Source organism: Ornithorhynchus anatinus, chromosome 1 (genome assembly GCF_004115215.2).
Source record: "Ornithorhynchus anatinus isolate Pmale09 chromosome 1, mOrnAna1.pri.v4, whole genome shotgun sequence".
NCBI lineage: Eukaryota > Metazoa > Chordata > Mammalia > Monotremata > Ornithorhynchidae > Ornithorhynchus > Ornithorhynchus anatinus.
In genome coordinates this window covers 6919724-6944460 of record NC_041728.1, presented here as the reverse complement: position 1 = coordinate 6944460, position 24737 = coordinate 6919724, and the positions used below count along the sequence as shown (strand labels likewise).

Genomic DNA, 24737 nt, shown 5'->3' with positions numbered 1-24737 from the left:
TGTATGCAAAGCACTGTGCTAAGCGCTTGGGAGAGTATGATAATAACAACAATTGGACATATTCCCTGCTCACAGTGAGCTCACGGTCTAGAGGGGGAGACAGACATTAATATATATAAATAAATTACAGTTTTATATATATATACATATACATATGTGCTGTGGGGATGGAAAGGAGGATGACTGAAGGGAGCAAGTCAGGGTGACACAGAAGGGAGAAAGAGAAGGGGAGAGGAGGGCTTAGTCAGGGAAGGCTTCTTGGAGGAGCTGCGCCTTCAATAAGAATTTGAAGTGGGGGAGATCAATTATCTGTCTGATATGAGGAGGGAGGGCCTTCCAGGCCAGAGGTAGGATGTGGGCGAGATGTCAGAGGCGAGATAGACGACATGGAGATACAGTGAGAAGGTTAACGAATAGCATAAAAAAATCCAGAGAAAGGGTAGGAATGTAAATAAAAGGGATATACCAGGGTTACCAATGATCTGTTGATCCTGTTTGCTTAACTGAGAAGATTAAATAATATAATTTCCCACTGTTTCCTTTGGGCATGACTCCGTGCCGTCAGTATGTTAGGCAGTCACAATATGCAGATGGTGATTTAATAATACCTTTTTAAATCCAGAAACTCTCAATTTTGTTGCACGACTGAGGTCTTTAAAGGAAAGCTGTTATTGACAATTATAACTAATTTGTGGTCTACCACAATGTCCTTAATTTATCAAAATCAAATGAATTTGAAAACTATTTGCATTTTTAAAGGGTCTATTGTTGGGATATGAAGGTGGCATCATTTGGAAGAGAGGACGAGGGGTAGGAAGTGAGGAAATGCGAGATCTAGTGCAGCCCTATCACTAATCTGCAGAGTGACCTAGGGCTAGTTGCTTAACCTCTCTGGGCCTCAGTTTCCTCATCTGTAAAATGGGGATAATAATACCAGACTCTCCTTGCTTCAGAGGAAAGCTACCAAGACAAAATGAGATAATTGAAGTCAAAACACTTTGGAAAAATAAAAGGAAATGTACATAAGAATGGAAATTTCCCCTTCAGAATGATGTGGCTCCATCTTTACCATGTTATAGGAGCATCGGAAATTCGGGATGGCTTTCTAGATTATAATTACAGTATCTGCTAAGCCTCACCATGTTTCAAGTACTGTTCTAAGTGCAGGGGTAGAAACTAGTCATGTTGGGCACAGTCCCAGTCTCACATGAGGTTGACAGGTTAAATAAGAGGTAATGGATCCCTATTTTACAGTTGAGGAAACTGAGGCAAAGAGAAGTCCAATGACTTGTCCAAGGTCTCACAACAGGGAAGTGCCAGAGGCAGAAGTAGAATCCAGGTCCTCTGACTTCCAGGCCCAAGCTCTTTCCACTAGGCTACCGTGGTCTCCAAGCAACAACACCGGCGCCTTTTCCGAACATAAATGCCACAGATTGGACTATTTTCTTGGCCATTTGCTCTAGTGACCACATAGGAAGCAGTTTTAGGGTTCGTTTCCCTCTTCCTGGACCTAAGCAATAATAAAGACTCGAGCTCTGTGCTTAGCCTAAAAATGTCTTTATGGGAAATTACCTAATGAAATAAACTTCTGCCAGAATTCACATTACAGAGTCTCCCTAAGCGCTGACTTCTCTGGGAAGCTTTGCTAAGACAGAGTTCATTCACTCATTCATTCAGTGGCATTTAGTGGAAAGAGCCCGGGCTTGGGAGTCAGAGGTCATGGGTTCGAATCCCTGCTCTGCCACTTGTCAGCTGTGTGACTGTGGGCAAGTCACTTAACTTCTCTGTGCCTCAGTTCCCTCATCTGTAAAATGGGGATGAAGACCGTGAGCCCTACGTGGGACAACCTGATTACCCTGTATCTACTTCAGCACTTAGAACGGTGCTCTGCACATAGTAAGCGCTTAACAGATCCCAACATTATTATTATTTATTGAGCACTTACTGTGTGCAAAGCATGGTACTAAGTGCTTGGGAGAGTACAATGTAACAATAAACAGACACAATCTTCTAGACTGTGAGCCCGTTGTTGGGTAGGGATTGTCTCTGTTGCCAAATTGTACTTTCCAAGTGCTTAGTACAATGCTCTGCACACAGTAAATGCTCAATAAATACTACTGAATGAAAATTCCCTGCCCCAAATGAGTCTAAAGTTATGTATAAATTGCTTTTCTACTTCAAGCGTTTAATTTGCTGTTGATCAGGGAATCAACTCGGCGTGGCAAAAGTCAGCAGAGACCAAAACTGTTTTTTCCACCTTCACTAATCACCCGGAGGTCTCACGATGAAAACTGTACACAGAGTCACTACTGTTTGGGTGATTTTTGTGGAGAGAGTTGACACTGGTAAATTGGTAAAGTAAGCGCTCGATAAATATGACTGACTGACTAACTGGGTCCTCCCATTCCACCACGGTGGTGGATGGCAGGATGCATTGTACTTAGAAATAGCAACCTGAGAAAAGTCTCTTGTTACCTCCAGCTCTGACTTCAGGTAGAGAAGTGCCTTGGCCTCGTTGATAGAGCACAGGCCTGGGAGACAGAGGACCTGGGTTCTAATTCTGGCTCCACCACTTACTTGCTTGTGATCTTGGGCAAGTCACTTAACTTCTCTATGCCTCAGTTACCTCATCTGTAAAATGGGGATTAAGACTGTCGGCCCCATGTGGGACATGGTCTTTGACCAACCCGATTAGTTTGAATCTACACCAGTACCCATTCATTCATTCAATCATATTATTACTTAGTATACAGTGTCTGGTACGTAGTAAATACTTAACAAATACCAGAACAAAAGTTGAAATTTTGAGTTTGACCCATTTTCCTTTGCCAATTCTCCTTTCAGTTTGATGATTATTGTTATTAATGATAATATAATATGATACAATGCAATAATACTATTATGGCATTTAGCCGGCACATACTATATATCAATCATTATGCTGAGCGTGGGGTTAGATAGATATAAGAAAATCAGGTCAGACAAGAGGCTCACAGTATCAGAAGGAAGGAGAACGGGTATTTTGTCCCCATTTTACAGATGAGAAAACTAAGGCACAAGGTGACACTGCAGACATGAGGCAGTGTGGGATTAGAGCCCAGATCTCCCGACAACAGCCCTATGCACTTTCCACGATGAAAACGAGGACAGAGAGTTGGAAAAAAATCACGTGGCACTCTCATGCCCTTCGCACTCTATTTCCTGTCATTCCGGCCCTGAAGTCTACAGAAAAGTTAGCGCTTGGCGTATAGTAAGCGCTTAACAAATGCCATTATTATCATCATCAGAAAGTGGGCAGATGTCCATTCACTGACATCATTTCCTATGAATATGAATTAACGATAACATCGCGGATCCATTTAACCAAACAAAAGGAGACGGTGGATCCTGTAATGACCTTAACCACCGTCTGCTCTTGAGCACACCATTTCACATGTCTCTGACTCAGCCTCTTCAAGCTGTTTAATGGAAGCGATAACGCACCTCTTAATTTTACGTGCACGTCATGGGGACAACTGAGATACTGCTTGAGAAGCACCTTGAGCCATTTGGAAGGAAGTCCCCAGAAGATGCCACAGACCCAACTGCTTGGTGAATCAGTAAAAGCAAAATAAATCCTAGCGAGTGAAATATTTCACTCCAAGATATATTGCCGGTCGTGGTCTGGGTTTTAAGTAGGTAACTTTTGGAGTTTGAATAGAGGTCATTTACTTATATATTACTGTTCCTGAGGGAGACGTGAGTGGACGACAGATCATTGCCTGATAGATTCCGAACTTTCTCTTTTTTTATGGTATTTGTTAAGCGCTTACTCTGTACTAGGCACTGTACTAAGCACTGAGGTAGATACTAGCTAATCAGGTTGGACACAATCCTTGACCTAATGGGGCTCAGAGTCTCAATCTCCATTTTACAGATGAGGTACCTGAAGCCCAGAGAAGTGACTCACCCAAGGTCACACAGCGGATAAGTGGCCGGGCTGGGATTAGAACCCAGGTGCTTCTGGCTCCTAGGCCTGTATTCACAAGGCCATGATTCTTGTATTTATCATACAGTGCTCGACAGGTAGTAAGTGCTTAGTAAATATTATAATTACTACCTTTGATCTAGGCGATGGTGGGTTTTCTCAGAAAGCTGCTAACACAGGGGAGAAGTTCAGCTCTGAGTTCTCAAGATTGGACAACCAACCCCAGCTATGCTGGAGGGAGTTGACCTAAGGCCTTCTCTCCTCTGCGGATTTGGTAGGGAGAGGGAGAGTGCGAGATCACAGAGAGCTAACCCCCAAAAAGGAAGAGTCATAGAGGAAAAATGGAGGGGTGTGTAAGGCTGACAGGGTGGTGAGAAGCACAGATCCCTCAGAAACACTGGCAGGTAGTAAGCACTTAACAGGTACCATAAAAAAACACACCAAGATAATCTGTTCGGACATGATTCCTGTCCCACGGTCTAAGAGTAGGCAGGAGAAGGCATCTTGTCCTTATTTTACATAGGAGAGAACTGAGGCTCAGAAAAGTGAATTGAATTGTCCGAGGTCACACCAACAGGCCAGTCACAGAACCGGAACTAGGAGCGGGCTCTCCACACCCCATGACCATATCTCTTTCGACCAGGTCACACTTGATTCTGGCTGAAGCTGATTTCAAGTGAGGGGAAGAAAGATTTTTATTTCGGTTTGCAACAGTTGAAAGCTGGCCGCAGGACTGTTCCATTAAAGTCGGTCAATGTCCATCGGTAATTTGTCACAGCCTTAATGAGTTGTTGCTTAAAAGCAAAGGGTGTAGGCCAATTATCTAGAGTTAAACTTAGGAATTGTTGGAGCTGCAGTAATTCTTTCAGGTCACTAAACTTTTAAATTGCAAGTTCATGTGATATATGGGATCTAGGGGCCAGGGAGATTAAGCCCAACTTCCAAAGTCTGGGATTGTGATATATTTTATTTCTACTCTAAGAGCCGGGATCTTTTCCAGTTTGATTTTTCAGGAGAGAGTGGGTAGGCGTGATTCTATATGGACCAATCTTGAAGACCAGTCCATAATTTTTATTCCTGGCATTTGGGCTTGGCGGATGAAAAAAATCCATTGCCGAGACCGGCACCCAAACAGGACTACAGAACCCTGCCATTTTCCTGCCTGCTTCCTATTCTAAAGTTGCTCAGCCTTTCTCCTCTGCTTCCTAGGCTACACAGCTTTGGGTGGGCCAAACCCTACCAATGAATTAGGGAAACAGCATGGCGTTGGAGCCAGAAGGACCTGGGTTCTAATCTCGGCTCTGCCACTTTTCTGCTGGATGACCTTAGGCAAGTCACTTCACTTCTCTGTGCCTAAATTACCTCATCTGTAAAATAGGATTAAGACTGTGAGCCCCATGGTCATTCATTCATGCACTCAATAGTATTTATTGAACGCTTACTATGTGCAGAGCACTGTACTAAGCGCTTGGAATGGACAATTCGGCAACAGATAGAGACAGTCCCTGCCCCTTGACGGGCTTACGGTCTAATCGGGGGAGACAGAAGGACAAAAACAAGGCAACTTAATCATGATAAATAGAACCAAGGGGATGTACACCTCAATAATAAAATAAATAGGGTAATAAAAATATTTACAAACGAGCACAGTGCTGAGGGTAGGGGAAGGGAGAGGGGGAGGAGCAGAGGGAAAGGGGGGAAAAGGGGCTTAGCTGAGGGGAGGTGAAGGGGGTGAGGGGGAGGGAGAAGAGGGTGGAGAGGGAGCAGAGGGAGCAGAGGGAAAAGGGGAAGCTCAGTCTGGGAAGGCCTCTTGGAGGAGGTGAGCTCTCAGTAGGGCTAAGAAGAGGGAAAGAGAGTTAGTTTCAGGGAGGTGAGGGCGTTGTATCTATTCCAGTGGCACGTATTAAATGCTTAATAAATGCCATAAAAAAATGGATTTTAGAAACTGTATCCCTAAGGTTAGTTAAGCTTGGCACAAACCAAACTCAGCTGGTTGGGCCTAGATTTAAGCTTCCTTTGGTGACCCCCACAGGTTCTATCTCAGGCTGAAGGAAAGGTGAAATGAGGTTCAAGCAATTACTTGAGTAATCCTCTTGTTGATAAACCTCTCGTTGATAAACCTCTCGTTGAACCAGATTTGGGATAATTTTTCCTCAAGAGTGGCTGCTATTGCAGTATGGTGCTTTCACCCATCCATCACGACATCAGTGGGACTAAGCACTTACCGTATGTAGACCACTGTACTAAACACCTGGGTGAGTACAATATAATGGAATTGGTAGACGTGATCCATGCCCACAAGGAGTTTACAGTCTAGAGGACTTAAATGTTCAGGTATCTCCTTGATTACTGGGGTGACATCTTCCAGCATCCCAGGAGGGTAACCAGGAGTGCGTGGTAATGCCACCTTGAGATAAAACTTGGGCTAATTTCTAATTCATTCCAAACTTTCTTCCAGGCTAGTTTTAACCAGGCTGAGAACCATTGTCTGAGACTATGCCTGTTTTTGTTTCGTTCTGTTTTGCTCTGCCGTCTGGCTCCCCCGATTAGACTTTGAGCCCATCATTGGGCAGGGATTGTCTCTGCTGCCGAATTGTACATTCCAAGGGCTTAGTACAATGCTCTGCATGTAGTAAGCGCTCAATGAATACTATTGGATGAATGGACGAAGAGGTATGAATTGGACAAACTATATCCTGGCGAGGAGAAAGTCTGATGCGTGGGTGGTGAAAATGCTACATATTTCTGCCAATTAAAGAGCTTTCGTTGATTTCACATAGGCTTCCCAGAAAAGTTGTATACCTTACATTGAAGAGGTACTAATCCCAACTGTGCCACTTGCCTGTGTGGGACCTTGGGAAATTAATGCATTTATTTACATTAATATCTGTCTCTGCCTCTAGACTAAAAACTCATTTGGGGCAGGGAATGTGTCTGTTTATTGTTATATTGTACTCTCCCAAACACTTAGTACAGTGCTTTGCACATAGTAAGTGCTCGATAAATGCAATCGACTGACTGATTGAAATTAACTTCTCTGTCCCTCTGTTTCCTCATTTATAAAATGGGAATGCAATACCTGTTCCCTCTCCCTCTCCGACAGGGAACATAAATGGGACAAAGACTGCCCGATTTGATTATGTTGTATCTACCCCAGGGCTCGGCACATAGTAAGCTTTTTAATATCACAACGGTGATTATTTTTAATATTATTCTTAAGAAAGATTCACCCTAACTGCAGCCCCATAGCACTTTTGTACATATCCGTAATTTATTTATACTGATGTCAGTCTCCTCCTCTAGATTATAAACTCGTTGTGGGGAGGGAACTTGGAGGAGCAGTATGGCTTAATGATAGAGCACAGGCCTGGGAGTCAGAAGGTCATGGGTTCTAATGCCGGCTCAACCCATTGTCTGCTGTGTGACCTTGGGCAAATCATTTCACTTCTCTGGGCCTCAGTTACCTCATCTGGAAAATGGAGATTAAGAGTGTGAGATCCATATAGGACAGAGACTGGATCCAACCTGATTAACTTTATCTACCTCAGTGCTTAAAACAGTGCTTGGCACACAGTAAGTGCTTAACAAGTACAATCAATATTATTATTATTATTATTATTATTATTATTATGAACTGTTTTACAGGACTCTCCCAAGTGCTGTGTGCTATGCACACAGAATGCACTTAATAAATACCATTGATTGATTGATGAATGGAGATGAAACATGAACTGTAGACTCTAAGCTCGTTGTGGGAAGGGATTGTTTGTGTTTATCGTCATACTGTACTCTCCCAAGTGCTTAATATAGTTCTCTGCCCACAGTAAGTGATCAATAAATATGACCGAATGAAGGAACGATAAGGGTGACAAACTTCTCTAAAGATACATGGGTTGGGTGCTTTCTTGATTCTATGCTCTGGACACTCATTTTCTCGCTTGCCATGAACACTTGCTTCCTGAATATTTTGTTCTGTACATACAACAGGGGAGAACTACGGCAGGAATACTGAATACCATCAAGGCAAAAATTCAAGAAATGAGTCAGGTTAATCCTCTAATTGCAAACAACATAATCAAAAGCCACAGAAATGCTCTGGGCATGTCACCCCTCTCCTCAAAAATCTCCAGTGGTTGCCTGTCAACCTTCGTATCAAGCAAAAACTCCTCTCCATTGGCTTCAAAGCTCTCCATCACCTTACCCCCTCCTACCTCCCCTCCTTTCTTACCTTCTCCAGCCCAGCCCACACACTCCGCTCCTCCGGTGCCGCAACCTCCTCACTGGGCCTCGTTCTCGCCTGTTCCACTGTCCACCCCTGGCCCATGTCCTGCCTCACATCTGCCAAACTAGCTCACTCCCCCCCTTCAAAGCCCTACTGAAAGCTCACCTCCGCCAGGAGGCCTTCCCAGACAGAGCCCCCTATACCTCTGCTCCTCCTCCCTTCCCCATTGCCCCAACTCCCTCCCTCGGCTCTTCTATGCTGCCTGCCCCACAGCACTTGTGAATATATGTACATATTTATTATTCTATTTATTTTATTAATAATGTGTATATATCTATAATTGTATTTATTTATATTGATGCTATTGATGCCTGTCTACTTGTTTTTTTCTGTTTTGTTGTCTGCCTTCTCCCTTCTAGACTGTGAGCCCGTTGTTGAGTAGGGTTTGTCTCTGTTTGTTGTCCAATTGTACTTTCCAAGTGCTTAGTGCAGTGCTCTGCACACAGTAAGCACGGAATGAATATGATTGAATGAATGAATTAAAATTAAATATCTACCACAGAATTTCAGGCCATTTTGCTATAATTAGTGAATTGATTAAGATATTTGTTAAACGCTTACTGTATGTCAAGCACTATTCTAAGCACTTGGGTAGATTCAAGTTAATCAGGTCAGGCACAGTCCCTGTCCCACATGGGGCTCACAGTTTTAAGAAGACAGAAGAATAAGCGTAGTGATTATCTGGATGGAAAAGGTCTACATACAGGAACAATAATGTTGGTATTTGTTAAGCGCTTACTATGTGCAGAGCACTCTTCTAAGTGCTGATTTACAGGGTAAGCTGGTTGTCCCACATGAGGCTCACAGTCTTTATTCCCATTTTACAGATGAGGTAACTGAGGCACAGAGAAGTTAAGTGACTTGCCCATAGTCACACAGCTGACAAGTGGCAAAGTCGGCATTCGAACCCATGACCTCCGACTCCCAAGCCCGTGCTCTTGCCACTGGGCCGCGCTGCTTCTCCTATTCAAATCTACTGACTCAAGTGGTATCCCAAACCATTTTCCTATCTTATTAGAATGCAAATCTCATATGCTTGATTACAAGTAATAAAACCATCAAGAGAGAAAACAGAAATTTAAGGAGGGATAGTAAGAATGGATTAACTAAGGATGTAATGAAAGTAACAGGACATTTTGTGAGTAGAAATAGAGATATTGAGAAAAATTCAATAGGCATGTTCCATTATTAGAGTGGAGTCAGAGTGGGTAAGGTGATATTATTGAAGCCATTAGGTTTGTAAAATGATATGAATGCCTAATCATTTTTGAATGACGGTATCGTCTGCCATTTGAACATCTTATGCAAAATTACCATGGTAACAAATCTTCATGCTTCATGGAATGAGTGGATCAGTAGCTGGATTTGGTTACCCATTTCTCTGATGAAAGGATTGGAATATTAGATGTATTTTATGGAGTTTGAATGTACCCCTGAAGCACCTAAGTACACAATACTGGTCCTCGCTAAGATGGTACTATTAAGTTGGCTGGGTTACTTAAAGGCTTAAGATAATAGTTCTTTTCCCAGCATCTACCTCAGGAAAAATATGTATCTTATTGAAAACAAAGAAGCGGCATGATTTAGGAGAAAGAAGAGTCAGGAGATTGGGCTTCTAATCCTGGTTCTATCACTTGGCTGTTGGATGACTTTGGGCAAGAGACCTAACTTTTCTGTGCCTCAGTTACTTCATCTATAAAATGGAGATTCTGTACCCGTTCTCCCTCTCAGACTGTGAGTCTCATGTGGGTTAAAGACTGTGTCTGATCCGATTATCTTGTATCTACCTCGGAGCTTAGCCTGGCGTTCGGCCTGTGGTAAGCGCTTAACAGATAGTTAATTATTGTCACTACTGATGATTGGGAAGCTGCGTAGCCTAGTGGATAAAGTATGGGCCTGGGAGCTGGAGGACCTGGGTTCTAATCTTGGCTTTGCCCCTTACCTGCTGTCTGAGACCTTGGACAAATCACTTAACTTTTCCATACCTCAGTTTCCTCAGTTGCAAAACAGGGATTCAATACCTGTTCTCCATCCTACTTAGACTATGAACCCCATTTGGGACAGGGTCTGTATCTTATAATACTAATAATTATGGTATTTGTTAAGTGCTTACTATGTGCAGGGCACTGTTCTAAGCGCTGGGGTAGACACAGGGTACTCAGATTTTCCCACGTGGGGCTCACGATTTTAATCCCCATTTTTACAGATGAGGTAACTGAGGCACAGAGAAGTTAAATGACTTGCCCAAGGTCACACAGCAGACAAGTGGCGGAGCCGGGATTAGAACCCACGACCTCTGACTCCCAAGCCCGGGCTCTTTCCACTAAGCCACGCTGCTTCTCTTAACTTGTATCTACACCAGAGCTTGGAACAGTGGTTGACTCATAATAAGCGCTTAACAAATACCACAAAAAGTGATCCAGATTAAAACAATACTCCATACTAACAATGAGCCATCATATCTACTGCTGGAACATTCATCACAGGGATACGCTGCTGCAGGACCTTGTCGGCAGCCAGATTATACAGCTTTTATCTTTTTTTCCCAAACCTTTATCGTTGTTCTAATTGTCAGCCTTGTTCTCCCATATGAGCAAAAAGCAACAGGCTTATAATGAAGGAAAACTCAGAGGTACAATTTGCAAACTCACCAGATTCATTCTTCCTACTTTTTTTTAATAAAACAACAACCCCCAGGAAAGCAATTCCTTTGTAAATATCATCCCAAGATAATCGTTACTTAGGGCAACTGGATCTTTGAACAGCTGACTCAGAAGCACCTATATGTTTATGACTGTGCTCGGAGAACACCCACCCAAGAAGATAGGCAGAAGATTCTGAATTGTCTCTCAGGATCAGCCATGCACTTGGGATGAGTCTTCATCTGGTGAAGAGCGAGTTTCTGTGCCAGCCCCTCTGTACCTCACTAAATACTGGCACAACCAAGGATCCACCTCAGCGACACAGAGCTGAATGCTATCCAAGAATTCTGTCACGCGGAGAACACATCGCGTACACAAGGGAGTCGAAAACAAAATCAAGAAGACTCAAAGAAAGAAGGCAGAATCAAAATGAAAGGCTTTGGGGATAACTTTCCGTAATGGCTTAAAGGTCTGGACAGATAATTGTGGCATTCGTCAAGGACAAACTATGTAATAATAATAATGATTATGACATTCATTAAGTGCTTACCATAGGCGAGGCACTGTATTACGTGCTGGGATGGAGACAAGCAAATTGGGTTGGGCACAGTCTCTGTCCCACATAGGGCATTTTACAGATGAGGTAACTGAGGCACAGAGAAGTTAAGTGACTTGCCCAAGGTCACATAGCAGGCAAGTGGAGGAGTCAGCATTAGAATCCAGGCCCTTCTGACTTCCAAGCCTAAGTATTTACCCCTTTCCTGCTGGGATAGACAAAGATTAGCCAGGCTAGACACAGTCCCTGTCCCACATGGGGCTCTCAGTCTAAGTAGAGGGAAGTAGAAATTAAACCTCATTTTACAAATGAAGATACTGAAGCATAGAGAAGTTAGGTGACTTGCCAAGGTCATGCAACAGACAAGTAGCAAAGCTGGGATTAGAACCCAGGTCTTCTGGCTCCCGGGCCCATGCTTGTCCCATTAGGCCCAGCCATTTGATGGTAAATGAGATTAGAGAATCAGCATGCCCTATCAGAAAGAGCACAGGCCTGGGAGTCAGAAGGACCTGGGTTCTAATCTCAGCCCCACGACCCGCTGTGTGGCTTTGGGTAAGTCACTTAACTTCTCTGGATCTCAGTTACCTTATCTGTAAAATGGGGATTAAGACTGTGAGTCCCCTGTGGGGCAAGGACTGCGTTCAACCCTATTTGCCTATATCCACCCCAGTGCTTAGTACAGTGTCTGGCACATAGTAAGCGCTTAAAAATACCGCCATTATTATTACTACGGAAGGATGACCCTTATGCAGTAGTCCTAGGAAAGTGATCTGTAGTAGTTTTGGATAATATTAGCAGCAGTAGTCGTAACGGGATTTATTAATCACCTACCCCGTGCAGGTTTCATAGCTATAGGAAGGGCTGGAAACAGTGTGTCTTAACACATATCTATTCATAAATATTAAAATGGAATCTGAAAGAAATGTACTGTACTGGAATCTAGGATTCTGCAGTCGGAAGCAGGAGTGTACTAGTGGGGCAAGCAATCCGAGACCGGGGATCTGATCCCAGCTCCGCCAAGTACCTGCTGTGTGTGATCCTGGGCCTCTGTTTCCTCAACTGTAACTGGGGGTACAATACCTATTATCTCTCCTACATAGACTGTGAACTCCATGTGGGACCTGATTAGCTTCTAGCTATCCTAGTGCTCAGAACAGCGCTTGATACATAGCACAAAAAATTTGATTAAAAAAAACCAAAACCAAAACATTGATTTGACTAATAAAAGATGCCAACATGATTCTTCATTCAAATATCCAACTATGATATATAATAAAACATGGGGAAAATATTTCCCTAGTCATCCCTCACCCCTGCTCCTCTTACCTTAACTCCACCTTACACATCATTACCATTACCGCCCTGCCTATCTCCCGGTAGGAAACTCAGAATCACATCCTATTCCTCTCCAACCTACGCCCCTTACATTCACTGCTGAATCAGAGTGTTTCAAACTTGACGCTGTCTCCCAGATCTATCCCTGCCACATCTCTCATCCAGCTGTACAGCTCTACTCAGCTCATCGGAGCCTCATCTTCTCCATCATCTTTGGAATACAATCCATCTCTGCCACCGTCATCCAAGTCATGTTTCAGAAAGCAAAATCCACCCATCACCCACTTCCTCAATTACTTTCATGTTTCCTAAATACCCAACAAATAATAGTTACCAAACTTTTGTTCACTGTCCTTATTTTCACATTCACTCTGCTCCACACTCTGACCCTCTCAAGTCTTTTCATGATAGTTGTGCCTTTAAAACTTTTTTTAAATGGCATTTGTTTAGCCCTTACTATGTGCCAGGTACTTTTCTAAGCCCTGGAGCAGATACAAAGTAATTAGGTTGCACACAGTCCATGTCCCACATGGGGCTCAGAGTTTTAATCCCCTTTTCTCAGATGATGGTAACTGAGGCACAGAGAAGTGACTTGCCCAAAGTCACACGGCCATGCTGCTTCTCACCCTTATCCGGACACCAGTGAACTCCTTTAACAGCCAGTAAACAGTCTTCACGTCTGTCCACAAGTCGTACGCTCTCAATGAGACCAATTCTAATTTGATTCAGTGGTATTTATTATGCGCTTACTGTGTGCAGAGCACTATGCTAATAATTGGTCCTTCCACCATCATTTAGCTCTATTGGACAGTATCAAGAGAAGAAAAACCATGAGCTGAACCTTTTTAATGTTTAATGTCAGTTCTGCTAATAATTTATTTATTTCCTTTAGTTTCTTTCAGCAATCAATAGTATTTATTGAATGCTTACTGGGTGCAGAGCACTGTACTAAGCGCTTGGGAAAGAATAATACAACAGAGTCAGAGTCGGTTGACATGTCCCCGTCCACAGGGAGTTTACAGTATAGAGGAAGATTCTCAAGAGCAAGATTCAAAATGAATTCAAAAGATGGTTTGTAGGCCTTTTGTGCAAAGTGTCTTCGCTTGATTCAGTAAAAACACATAACATTTGGGCTCCTAGTTGGGAAACAATTTGGGGTACCCAGAAAATGTTCCCTATTTCAGTTGTTATTCCTGAAAACGGAAATCAGATTTTCCTGATTTCTGTCTTGCTTTCTTCCTTAACTTATATTTGGCCAAGAGCACAAATAGCTTAGCCTATAGCATTTTACCATGGATTAATCCAAATATAACACCCCTCAGGAGACACGGCTGATGTATATTATGCCTCACTGATTGTCTGAAATCAGATATAAGCACTGAAACGTCAACTAGAATTTCCTCTAGTCTCGGTGTTGCTTTTACTGCACTGGGCCCAGAAGTTTCGGGAATCAAGTCAAAGAAAGGCCAAGTGTAAGGGTTAGACAACTGCCTTGGTCTCCTGCTCCATGAATGTTGAGGTGAGTCAGGGATATTAGGAGTGACTAGTTACTCTTTCTCTCTCCTCCATTTTTTCTCACTACCTAAACTTCCCCCTACAGTCAATTTCTAAGCTTTCCTCTGGAATTCAAAGGCACCGGATGGCTCATCTCAGTTTTTTCAGATTCAACCTAATAATTGTGATAATTATTAAGCCTTTACTGTGTGCCAAGCACTGTACTATGCTCGGGGTGGTTACATTGTAAGCAGGTCAGTCACAGTCCCTGTCCCACATGGGATTCTCAGTCAAAGTAGGAGTGAGTAGGATTTAATCCCCATTTTGTAGTTGAGGACACTGAGGCCCAGAGAAGTTAACTGATTTGCCCAAGGTTTCAAAGCAGGAGTCAGAACCCAGGTCCTCTGACTCCCAGGCCTATATTCTTTACACTAGGGTCTGGCTGCTTCTCCAATTCGATATCTGAGAATTCATTTTATTTCCTGGAACACTTGATTAGTAAATGGAGGCACGGAAATATTCACTTGATGGCACCTTTATAGGGAATTGTATTTGAAGGAGTTAAGTGACTGGATATACCATGTATAAGTATGTGGAGAGAGAGAAAATGAGAAAGAGAGAGAAAAGTGAGAGAGAGAGAGAGAAATAGAGGAGGCGTGCTTCTGGATGGAAAATTAGGACAGAGGCAGTGCAGCCGGATGAGTCTAGTGAAACAGAGCTCTACAAAAAAGGAAAATGGAAATTGCACAGCTGTTCGAACACTGTTTAACAATAGATTTAGCAGGAAATTTTTACATGCTCAGTGGCTTCAAGGGCATTTTGGGGGTTCGGTGTTATGGGCAGGGGACATGTCTACTAATTCAGTTGTACTCTTCCAAGTGCTTAGTGCAATGCTCTGCACATACTAAGCATTCAGTAAATACCATTGATTGATAGATTAATTGAAGTCCTGGCTCTTTCAGGGGAGACAGATTTTTTATGGTATTGCTTAAGTGCTTACTATGTGTCAGACACTGTTCTAAGCTCTGATCAGGTTGGACACAGTCCCTGTTCTACAGGGGCTCAGAATCTTAATCCACACTTTACAGAGTAGCTACCTGAAACACAGAGAAGTTATGTGACTTGCCCTAGGTCAGACAGCAAACACACGGTGGAGCCAGGATTAGAATGCAGGACCTTCTGACTCCCAGGCCCGCCCTCTATTCACTAGACCTTGCTACTTCTCGCAGCTAGACTATAAACTCCTTGTGGGCAAGGGACATGTCCATTAACAGTATTATACTGCCCTTTCCCAAGCACTTAATACAGTGTTTTGCACAAAGTAACCACTCAATAAATGTCATTGATTGATTGATTGATTGATTGGAAAGAGTGAAGGACGGGAGTCAGGAGATGGAGGTTGTAGTTCCCACCTTTGCCCCTGAGCAATTATGTGACCTTTGGCAAGTCATTTCACCTCCTCTTTACCCCAGTTGCCTCATCTGTAAAATGGGAATAAAGTAATTTGTGAATCCCTTGTAACAATAATAATAATTGTGGTACAGGGAACATGTCTACTAAGTCTCTTATATTGTACTTTCCCAAGTGCTTAGTACAGTTCTCTGTACACAAAAAATGCTCAATAAGTACCATTAAGTGTTTATTATGGGCTAAGCACTGTGCTCAATGCTGGAGTTCATACAATACAATCATACAAAACCCAGTTCCTGTCCAAATGGGGCTCTCAGTTTAAGAAGGATGGAAACAAATACGCATATTTTCTATTATCCACGGCATCTGCTGAAAACCTACTGTGTTCAGAGCTCTGTACTAAGCACTGGGGAGAGTACAGTACAACAGGGTGAGCAGACAACGTTCCCTGCCCACAGCAAGCGTAAGCATTCCATAAATACCACTGATCGACCGGTTGATTCTCTCTCCCTCACAAAAGGGATTGCCGAGGAGATGAATTAGACTTGTGAGACCTCAGATCAGCTCCCACAGCAAAACGAGTTAAGAAATGTAGTGGAGAACAGTAAGAAAAATAGACCTTTAAGAGGAAGCTCCCTAGAGGGATGTGCCATTCTGGGGTAAAAATAATAAAAATAAATAATAATAACTATGGTATTCGTTAAGCACTTACTACGTACTATGTAGATACAAGGTAATAAGGTTGTCCCACGTGGGGCTCGTAGTCTTAATCCCCATTTCACATATGAGGTCACTGAGGCACAGAGAAGTTAAGTGGCTTGCCCTAGGTCACACAGCAGACAAGTGGCTGAGCGGAAAGAGCAAACTGAACTGAGGGTGTAACACATTGTTCATAGTTAAAATTAAAATTCATTCATTTACTTTTAAAGACGACCAAGGCATAACCCAGGCTAGGGGTGGCTAACGAGGTAGTTTTTAGGACAGAAAAAGAGGTGGAAGGGAGGAAAGACGGGCTTGTGGCAAGGAAGGGCAAAGTGCAAGGAGGAGGAGCTGAAGGGTGAAGGGAGAGCGGGCAGGCAGGCTCTTACGAACAGAAGGCGTGAGTTTCACTGGCTGCTGTGTGAGAAAAACTCGTTGTGACCTAGAGGACAGAAGTGACCCGGACAGAGCAGTCAGAACAGGTTCAAGTTCCGGGGTGATCGACTGTGGGAGATGCTGCAAACCTGCTAGCTGCCCCGTCTATTTAGAGGTCCTGCAAAATTGAACTGGACACAGCGAGAGACTGCAATTACAAAGGCATCTACCCTAGCCGGTCTAGCACCCACATCTGGCCAATTAAAGAGAAAATGGAGGTATATCTACAGCAGCTTCAAGGAGGCTAGCTAGATTATTGTCTCATTTAATTAACCAGTGGTACCGGTTGGGTGCTTGCCGTATGCAGAGCATTGTATTTAGTGAGTGGGACAGTTCAACATGGTAGAGTTGTTAGATATGCGTGAATTCCTGCTCCCCTGATAGGTTTTATACATGTGTACCTTGTTGTAATAGTAATAATAATGTTGGTATTTGTTAAGCGCTTACTATGTGCCGAACACTGTTCTAAGCCCCGGGGTAGACACAGGGGAATCAGGTTGTCCCACATGGGGCTCACAGTCTTAATCCGCATTTTACAGATGAGGTAACTGAGGCACCGAGAAGTTAAGTGACTCGCCCAAAGTCACACAGCTGACAAGTGGCCGAGCCGGGATTCAAACCCATGAACTCTGACTCCAAAGCCCGTGCTCTTTCCACTGAGCCACGATGCTTCTAGAATTCATTAAGGTGGGAATTACATTCATTCATTCAATAGTATTTATTAAGTGCTTACTGTGTGCAGAGCACTGTACTAAGCGCTTGGGGAAAATATAATACAACAGTAAACAGACACATTCCCTGCCCACAACGATTAGATTCTATATGATTCCTGTCTGTTGTTTTTTTTTTTTTTATGGTATTTGTTAAGTGCTTACTATGTGCCAGAACTGTACAAAGCGCTGCGGTAGATAGAAGCTAATCAGGTTGGACTCAGTCCAAATCGTTAAATCCTGTCGGTCCCACCTTTACCCACATGGGTAAAATCGACCCTTTCCTCTCCATCCAAACTGCTAACACTTTCATACAATCACTTATCCTATCCTGCCTGGATTACCGCATCAGCCTCCATTCTGACCTCCCAGCCTCCTGTCTCTTCCCACTCCAGTCCACACTTCACTCTGCTGCCCGGATCATTTTTCTACAGAAATGTTCAGGACATGTCACCCCACTCCTCAAAAAACTCCAGTGGTTGCCCACTCACCTCTGCATCAAAAACTCCTCACCGTTGGCTTGAAAGCAGTCCGCCATCTTGCCCCCTCCTATCTCACCTCGCTACTTAGGAGAAACAGCGTGGCTCAGTGGAAAGAGCCCAGGCTTGGGAGTCAGAGGTCATGGGTTCAACTCCCGACTCTGCCACTTAATAATAAAAATAATAATGATGGTATTTGTTAAGCGCTTACTATGTGCAGAGCACCGTTCTAAGCGCTGGGGGAGATACAGGGTAATCGGGTTGTCCCACGTGAGGCTCACGGTCTTCATCCCCATTTCACAGATGAGGTAACTGAGGCACAGAGAAGTTAAGTGACTTGCCCACAGTCACACAGCTGACAAGCGGCAGAGCCGGGATTCGAACCCATGACCTCTGACTCCCAAGCCCGGGCTCTTTCCACTGAGCCACGCTGCTTCTCCTAAGTAGCGAGCTGAGATAGGAGGGGGCAGCTGTGTAACTGTGGGCAAGTCACTTCTCTGGGCCTCAGTTCCCTCATCTGTAAAATGGGGATTAAGACCGTGAGCCTCATGTGGGACAACGTGATTACCCTGTATCTACCACAGCGCTTAGAACAATGCTCTGCACATAGTAAGCGCTTAACAAATACCAACGTAATTATTATTATTACTCTACTTCTACAACCCAGCCTGCACACTCCACTCCTCTAGTGCTAACCTTCTCACTGTGTCTCCATCTTTTCTATCTCACTGTTGACCCTTAGCCCACGTTCTGCCTCTGGCCTGGAACGCCCTCCCTCCTCTAATCCCACAGACAATGACTCTCCCCCTCTTCCAAGCCTTATTGAAGGCCCATCTCCTCCAAGAGGCCTTCCCTGACTTAACCCCGCATTCCTCATCTCCCATGCCCTTCTGCGTCGCCCTGACTTGCTCCCTTTGTTCTTCCCCCATCCCAGCCCCACAGCACTTATGTACATATCTGTAATGTTTTTATTTGTATTGATGTCTGTCTCTCCCCCCCCCCCAAACTGTCCGCTTGTTTGTGGGCAAGGAATGTGTCTGCTTATTGTACTTTCTCAAGTGCTTAGTACAGTCCTCTGCACACAGTAAGCGTTCAGTAAATACTACGGAATGAATGAATGGACAGGGAATGCGTTTGCCAAGTCTTTCGTGTTGTACTCGTCCAAGCACTTAGAACAGTGCTCTGTACATGGTAATAATAATAATGATGATGGTACTTGCTAAGTGTTTAGTATATGCCAAGCACTGTTCTAATTGCTGGAGTTAGTCAAATAAGTCAGGTTGGACACAGTTCCTTTCCCACACGCGGCTCACAGTCTTAATCCCCATTTTACAGATGAGGTAATTGAGGCCCAGAGAAGTGAAATAACTTGCTCAAGGTCACACAGCAGACATGTGGCAGAGCCGGGATTAGAAACCATAACCTTCTGACTCCAAGGCCTGTGCTTTACCACTAAGCCACGCTGCTTGATGGATGGACTGATTGATCGATTCCTGATAACTCAAAAGTGTATTTTAACATTAATACTCCAGAAAGAGTTCAATCAATCAATCAGTGGTATTTACTGAGCCCTTACTCTGTGCTTTGCATAGTATATATTTTATTGCTATTGTTCTTGTCTGTCCGTCTCCCCCGATCAGACCGGAAGCCCGTCAAAGGGCAGGGACTGTCTCTATCTGTTACCGATTTGTACATTCCAAGCGCTTAATACAATGCTCTGCACACGGTAAGCGCTCAATAAATACTATTGAATGAATAAATACTATTGAATATATTGCATAGTAAGTGCAAACCACTTTAATAAGCGCTTGGGAGAGCACAGTCCAACCAAATTAGCAGATACATTCCATGCTCACAGTCAACCTAGAGGGGGAGACAGACATTCATGTAAATAAGTAATTTAAAATATTTAAAGGTTCGTACATAAATGCTTTGGGATTGAGGTAGGGGCAAATACCAAATGCCCATCTGACATCGTGTGAGACTAGTACCTTAACTTTTTCATATGTAAGCAGGAGAACAAAACAAAAAGCAGAGCTTTGCTTTTATATAAAACCATGGTAGGCCTTCACCTGGAATTCTCTACACGGTAAAAAAAAAATCATAGAAATGTTCGCTATTATTCAGGAGGTAAACAAGGAGCTGTTTTCCACAGGTGCAATTAAGTCTGAAAGCCACAAAAGTACATTTTTTTATAATGGAGGAAAATTATAGCATATATATAACACAATTTATATAAGCTGACTTTTATTATAAACAGTTGCCATTTACCCCCCCACTTTCTGAATAACTCAGGATTTCTAAGGGTAGAAATATTATTGGAAACAAGAATCAGATGAAGGAATTTCCCAAGGTTTAGAGAACGATCCTCGAATGAAGGATCGGCCCCTGTCTGCCTTAGCACATTTACATCTGGAAAAACAAAAGCGGGCCAGGGAGCTGATTCTTTAAAACAAAAAATGGCGGGCTGACATGCATGACATGGAATTTTGTGTGCATTATTTATCCTACTTGCTATGTACCCAGCACAGTACTAAATGCTGGGGTAAATATAACCAGATCAGGCAGTGTCCCTATAAGACACAAGAGTTTCCTGGTCTAAGGAAGAGGGAGAAAAAGGAATACCTGGTTGGGGAAATTGAGGATCAGAGAAGGCAGTGATGTTACCTCCACAGTGGGTAAATGGCAGAGCCATGTTTAGAACTTAGATCTCCTTTTCTGCTTGATCCTCTCTACAAAGGGGTAGGGATCTTTTTTTTTTTTTAAATGTATTTGTTAAGACCTTACTAGGTGCCAGGCGCTGTACTAAGTACTGGGATAGATATAAGGTAATCACATTGGATCCAGCCCATGTTCCACGTGGGGCTCACAGTCTTAATCCCAATTTTACAAATGAGAGAACTGAGGCCCAGAGAATTGAAGAGACTTACCCAAGGTTACATAGCAGACAAGTGGCAGAGCTGGGATTAGAAACCAGGTCCTTCTGACTCCCAGGCCCACTAGTCCACACTGGTTCTAATCTGGAGCTTCACTACCATGATATGGAGCTATTCATTCATTCATTCATTCATTCATTCATTCATTCATTCGTATTTATTAAGCATTTACTATGTGCAGAGCACTGTACTAAGCGCTTGGAAGGGACAAATCGGTAACAGATACAGTCCCTGCCCTTTGACGGGCTTACAGTCTGATCGGGGGAGACAGACAAGAACAATGGCAATAAAGGATTCACCCACTTGACTGGCAGATACCTGGAAAGTTCCTTCATGGGAATTCCTAGAGAAAAAAATCCCTGAATATCCAGTATGGCATTGAGACTGTGAACCAGCTCCTATGTGGGACAAGGACTGTGTCCAACCTGATTTGTTTGTATATCCACCCTAATGCTTAGTACAGTGTTTTGCACATAGTAAGTGCTTAACAAATACCATTATTAGTAGTAGTATTATCCCCTTTTCTGGGGATTATGTCCTCAACCATTTTCCACCAGATCTTTCCTGCTCATGTTTTACAGGTACTCATGACACAATAAATATATTTTGGGTACTGTACATTCATTCATTCAATAGTATTTATTGAGCGCTTACTATGTGCAGAGCACTGTACTAAGCTCTTGAAATGTACAATTTGGCAACAGATAGAGACAATCCCTGCCCAACGACGGGTTTACAGTCTAATCGGGGGACAGTCTAATCGGGGGGGTATTCCGCAAGTGAAACTCAGTGACAACAAACTCCCCTTAATTCACGAAAATAAGAAATTAGGAGTGTGTACTTGAAATTGAAAAATCTGAAATGCATTTTTAAGGAAAATCAAGCAATCATATTTATTGAACACCTCCTATTTACAGAGCCCTGAACTAAATTCATATCCCTTTCATCATCTGTCTTCAAGAATTTCATGTTAGTTTTCTTTTAAAATTTTTGATAGTTCTACATCATGCAAATTTTTAAGAAAACTTGGGAGAGCCTACTTCATTTCAAAATATAATGCCATTTAGGAGAAAATGATTCAATCTCATTAGCATGCACTGAAAGATATTGAAAGGTTATACACAAAAAAAGCAAACATCTAACAATTAGCCACAGGAAACTGTTTTATGTAAGAGAGAATAAAAGAGAAAAAATATAGATATCATACATTTACCAAAAAAAGTGCTCATGGGATGTAGCTGTAAATTTTATATTTTAAGTGACTGAATTCAATCATATTTATTGAGCGCTTATGGTGTGCAAAGCACTGTACTAAGCGCTTAATAACTAAACTAACAGTTGTCCAATAAAGCTTGTTTTTAAAGAGGCCTATGTACCTTTAAATCTTGTTGATTTTTATTGGAAGGTGTTTCCAGGATTTTCTGGTCATTTATTTGAAAATGAAAATACAAAGTGGAAGTAGTAGACCCTAGCAATGATAATGCAATCTAAAATAAGTGTACTGTTCTATATACTCTATGTCTCTTTCTAGCAAGTCGGAAAGCAAATGGGATATGAGTGATCAGGAAATAACAGTTTCTTGGAATTGGCATGATTGCTATCTCCATTAAGCATGCCTGTCCCATAGAAATTATTCTGGCCTATTTATAGTCATGAAAAGAACTCCTGGCATTTAGCAAAGTATTTAAAAGAAAAATTTGAAAAGCACAATGAAAATTGAACAATACTTACAACCATACCATTTAGGGACACCCAGCAATCTGGAGGGAAATCCTGAAGCAACGGCACTAAGAATTGAAGACACCCATCCCAGTGACACAAGAGAAGCATCATTCCGATGAGATTAAATATTCTCACCACTGCACTGGCTAGGTCGTATGTCATGTGGAAAATCTGTTGAATAAAAAAAACAGCAACAACATTAAGATGCATTAAATAACAAATTCCAGGCAATTCCCCCTCTATATTGGGCAGGGAAGGTCACTATGATGCATTTGCATTTTTCTAAGGGCTTAGTACAGAACTCTGCACACAGTATGTGCTCAATCAATATGAGGGGCAGGGAATGTATCTACCAATTTGGCTGTACTGTACTCTCCCTAGCGTTTAGCTCAGTGCTTTGCACAAAGTGAGCACTGACTAAATACCAGTGATTGATGAGTTCACCTAGACCAGCAGATATTACTTTAAATGGTATTTAGGTGTATATCGATTTATCTTTAATTCTACTTATTATCCTGCCACACCTAACTTGTATCAGAGTTCCTTCTCCTACTCTCACCTTTACCTAATAATTTCCATTTTTCCATTAGATATGTATTGCTGTATTTAACATCACTCCATGATGACACAGTCTCTTCAGGCTAAGACCACGAATGTACATAGTGTAGTACTTTTATTTCCCAACTGATTTCACGCCGATTATCTTGTTCAATCCTCGCAATCACTGTATGTGAGGTATGGAGAGGCAGAAATTATTATCCCATTTCACAGATGAAGAAATGGAAAGGATAAGTGACAAACCCAAGGTCTCTCAGATGGCCAGGATTAATATCCAGGTATCCTGACTCCCAGAGCAGCGTGCTTTCCACTAGACCACACTGCCTCTCCTCCTTGCGCTCATGCCATTCCCCTAGCATGCAACTTTCTCATAGAACTCTTGATTCCAAGAGCAAATTATAGTATCATATGGCCTGAAAACACTTTAAGTGTTCCTTTCTTTTATTTTTGTCAGTGTAGAGGTAGACAGACTCCAAGGGAGATGAAGGTTTTTTGGTAATTATTATTATTATTGTTATTATTGTATTTATTAAGCACTTACTGTGTGTTAAGCAGTGTTCTAAAAAATAGGGTAGAAACAAGTTAGTCAGGTCAAACTCAGTTGCTGCCTGATTATATCTTCTGTAGACAGACTCCAAGGGAGATGAAAGTTTTTTTGGTAATTATTATTATTATTATTGTATTTATTAAGCACTTACTGTGGGTTAAGCAGTGTTCTAAACAATAGGGTAGAAACAAGTTAGTCAGGTCAGACTCAGTTCCTGCCTGATTATATCTTTTGTAGGGCTCCATTTGCATGGAAAAGGTACAATGTAAAATGACATAAAAATGTGTCTACTAACTCTTTGTTGTATTCTCCCAAGCGCTTAGTACAGTGCACCGCACACAGTAAGTGCTCAATAAAGTCGATTGATTGAAAATAGCCGTTTGATGAGGCTCCATATTCCAGGAGAACTACCCAGACCTACAGCGACAACTACACAGATAAAATGATCTTGCTTCTTTCATTCAATAGTATTTATTGAGAGCTTACTATGTGCAGAGCATCCTGTTTTCCATACAACGCTTTTAAAAAAAATATCTCCCAGTAATCTGGACAGCTTTTCATAGGAGTAACTAAACTTTAGGAATGGTAAAAACATGCCACCAGGCATTTCCTCATTTATTTGTCTTTGGCAGAAGGCTGAGGTTAGCCAACAAAATGATCCAAGTAACTCAGGCCTAAAAATATGCTATGGAAATCTAAGGGCAGTAAACGCACTCATCTGAATGATCAAGGGAGTAGCCTAGAATGGAATTTGTCTGCAAGAAAATTAGCTAACTTCCTTTTTACTTTTAAAAAAACTACCCTCCACGGTACAGACCTAATCGAGTAACGAATGGGAAGAATGGAGAAAAAATAGCATGTTAAATCACTTCTTGGGTGAGGGAAATGGCTGTTGTATTTATTTACCTCGCAATGTGTAAAAGGTATCAGACTAAACACTGAGAAATATTATTTCAAAAGAAATG

General features: G+C 42.5%; 1 protein-coding gene across 1 annotated transcript in view; it reads right to left on the bottom strand.

Moving 5' to 3' along the window:
• HCN1 (hyperpolarization activated cyclic nucleotide gated potassium channel 1) overlaps positions 1–24737 on the bottom strand; it is a 380055-nt gene that overhangs the window by 159482 nt on the left and 195836 nt on the right. The window contains exon 4 of the mRNA XM_029074348.2: positions 22677–22838. Coding sequence (XP_028930181.1) covers positions 22677–22838 — 162 coding nt within the window. The remainder of the gene's footprint in view (positions 1–22676; positions 22839–24737) is intronic.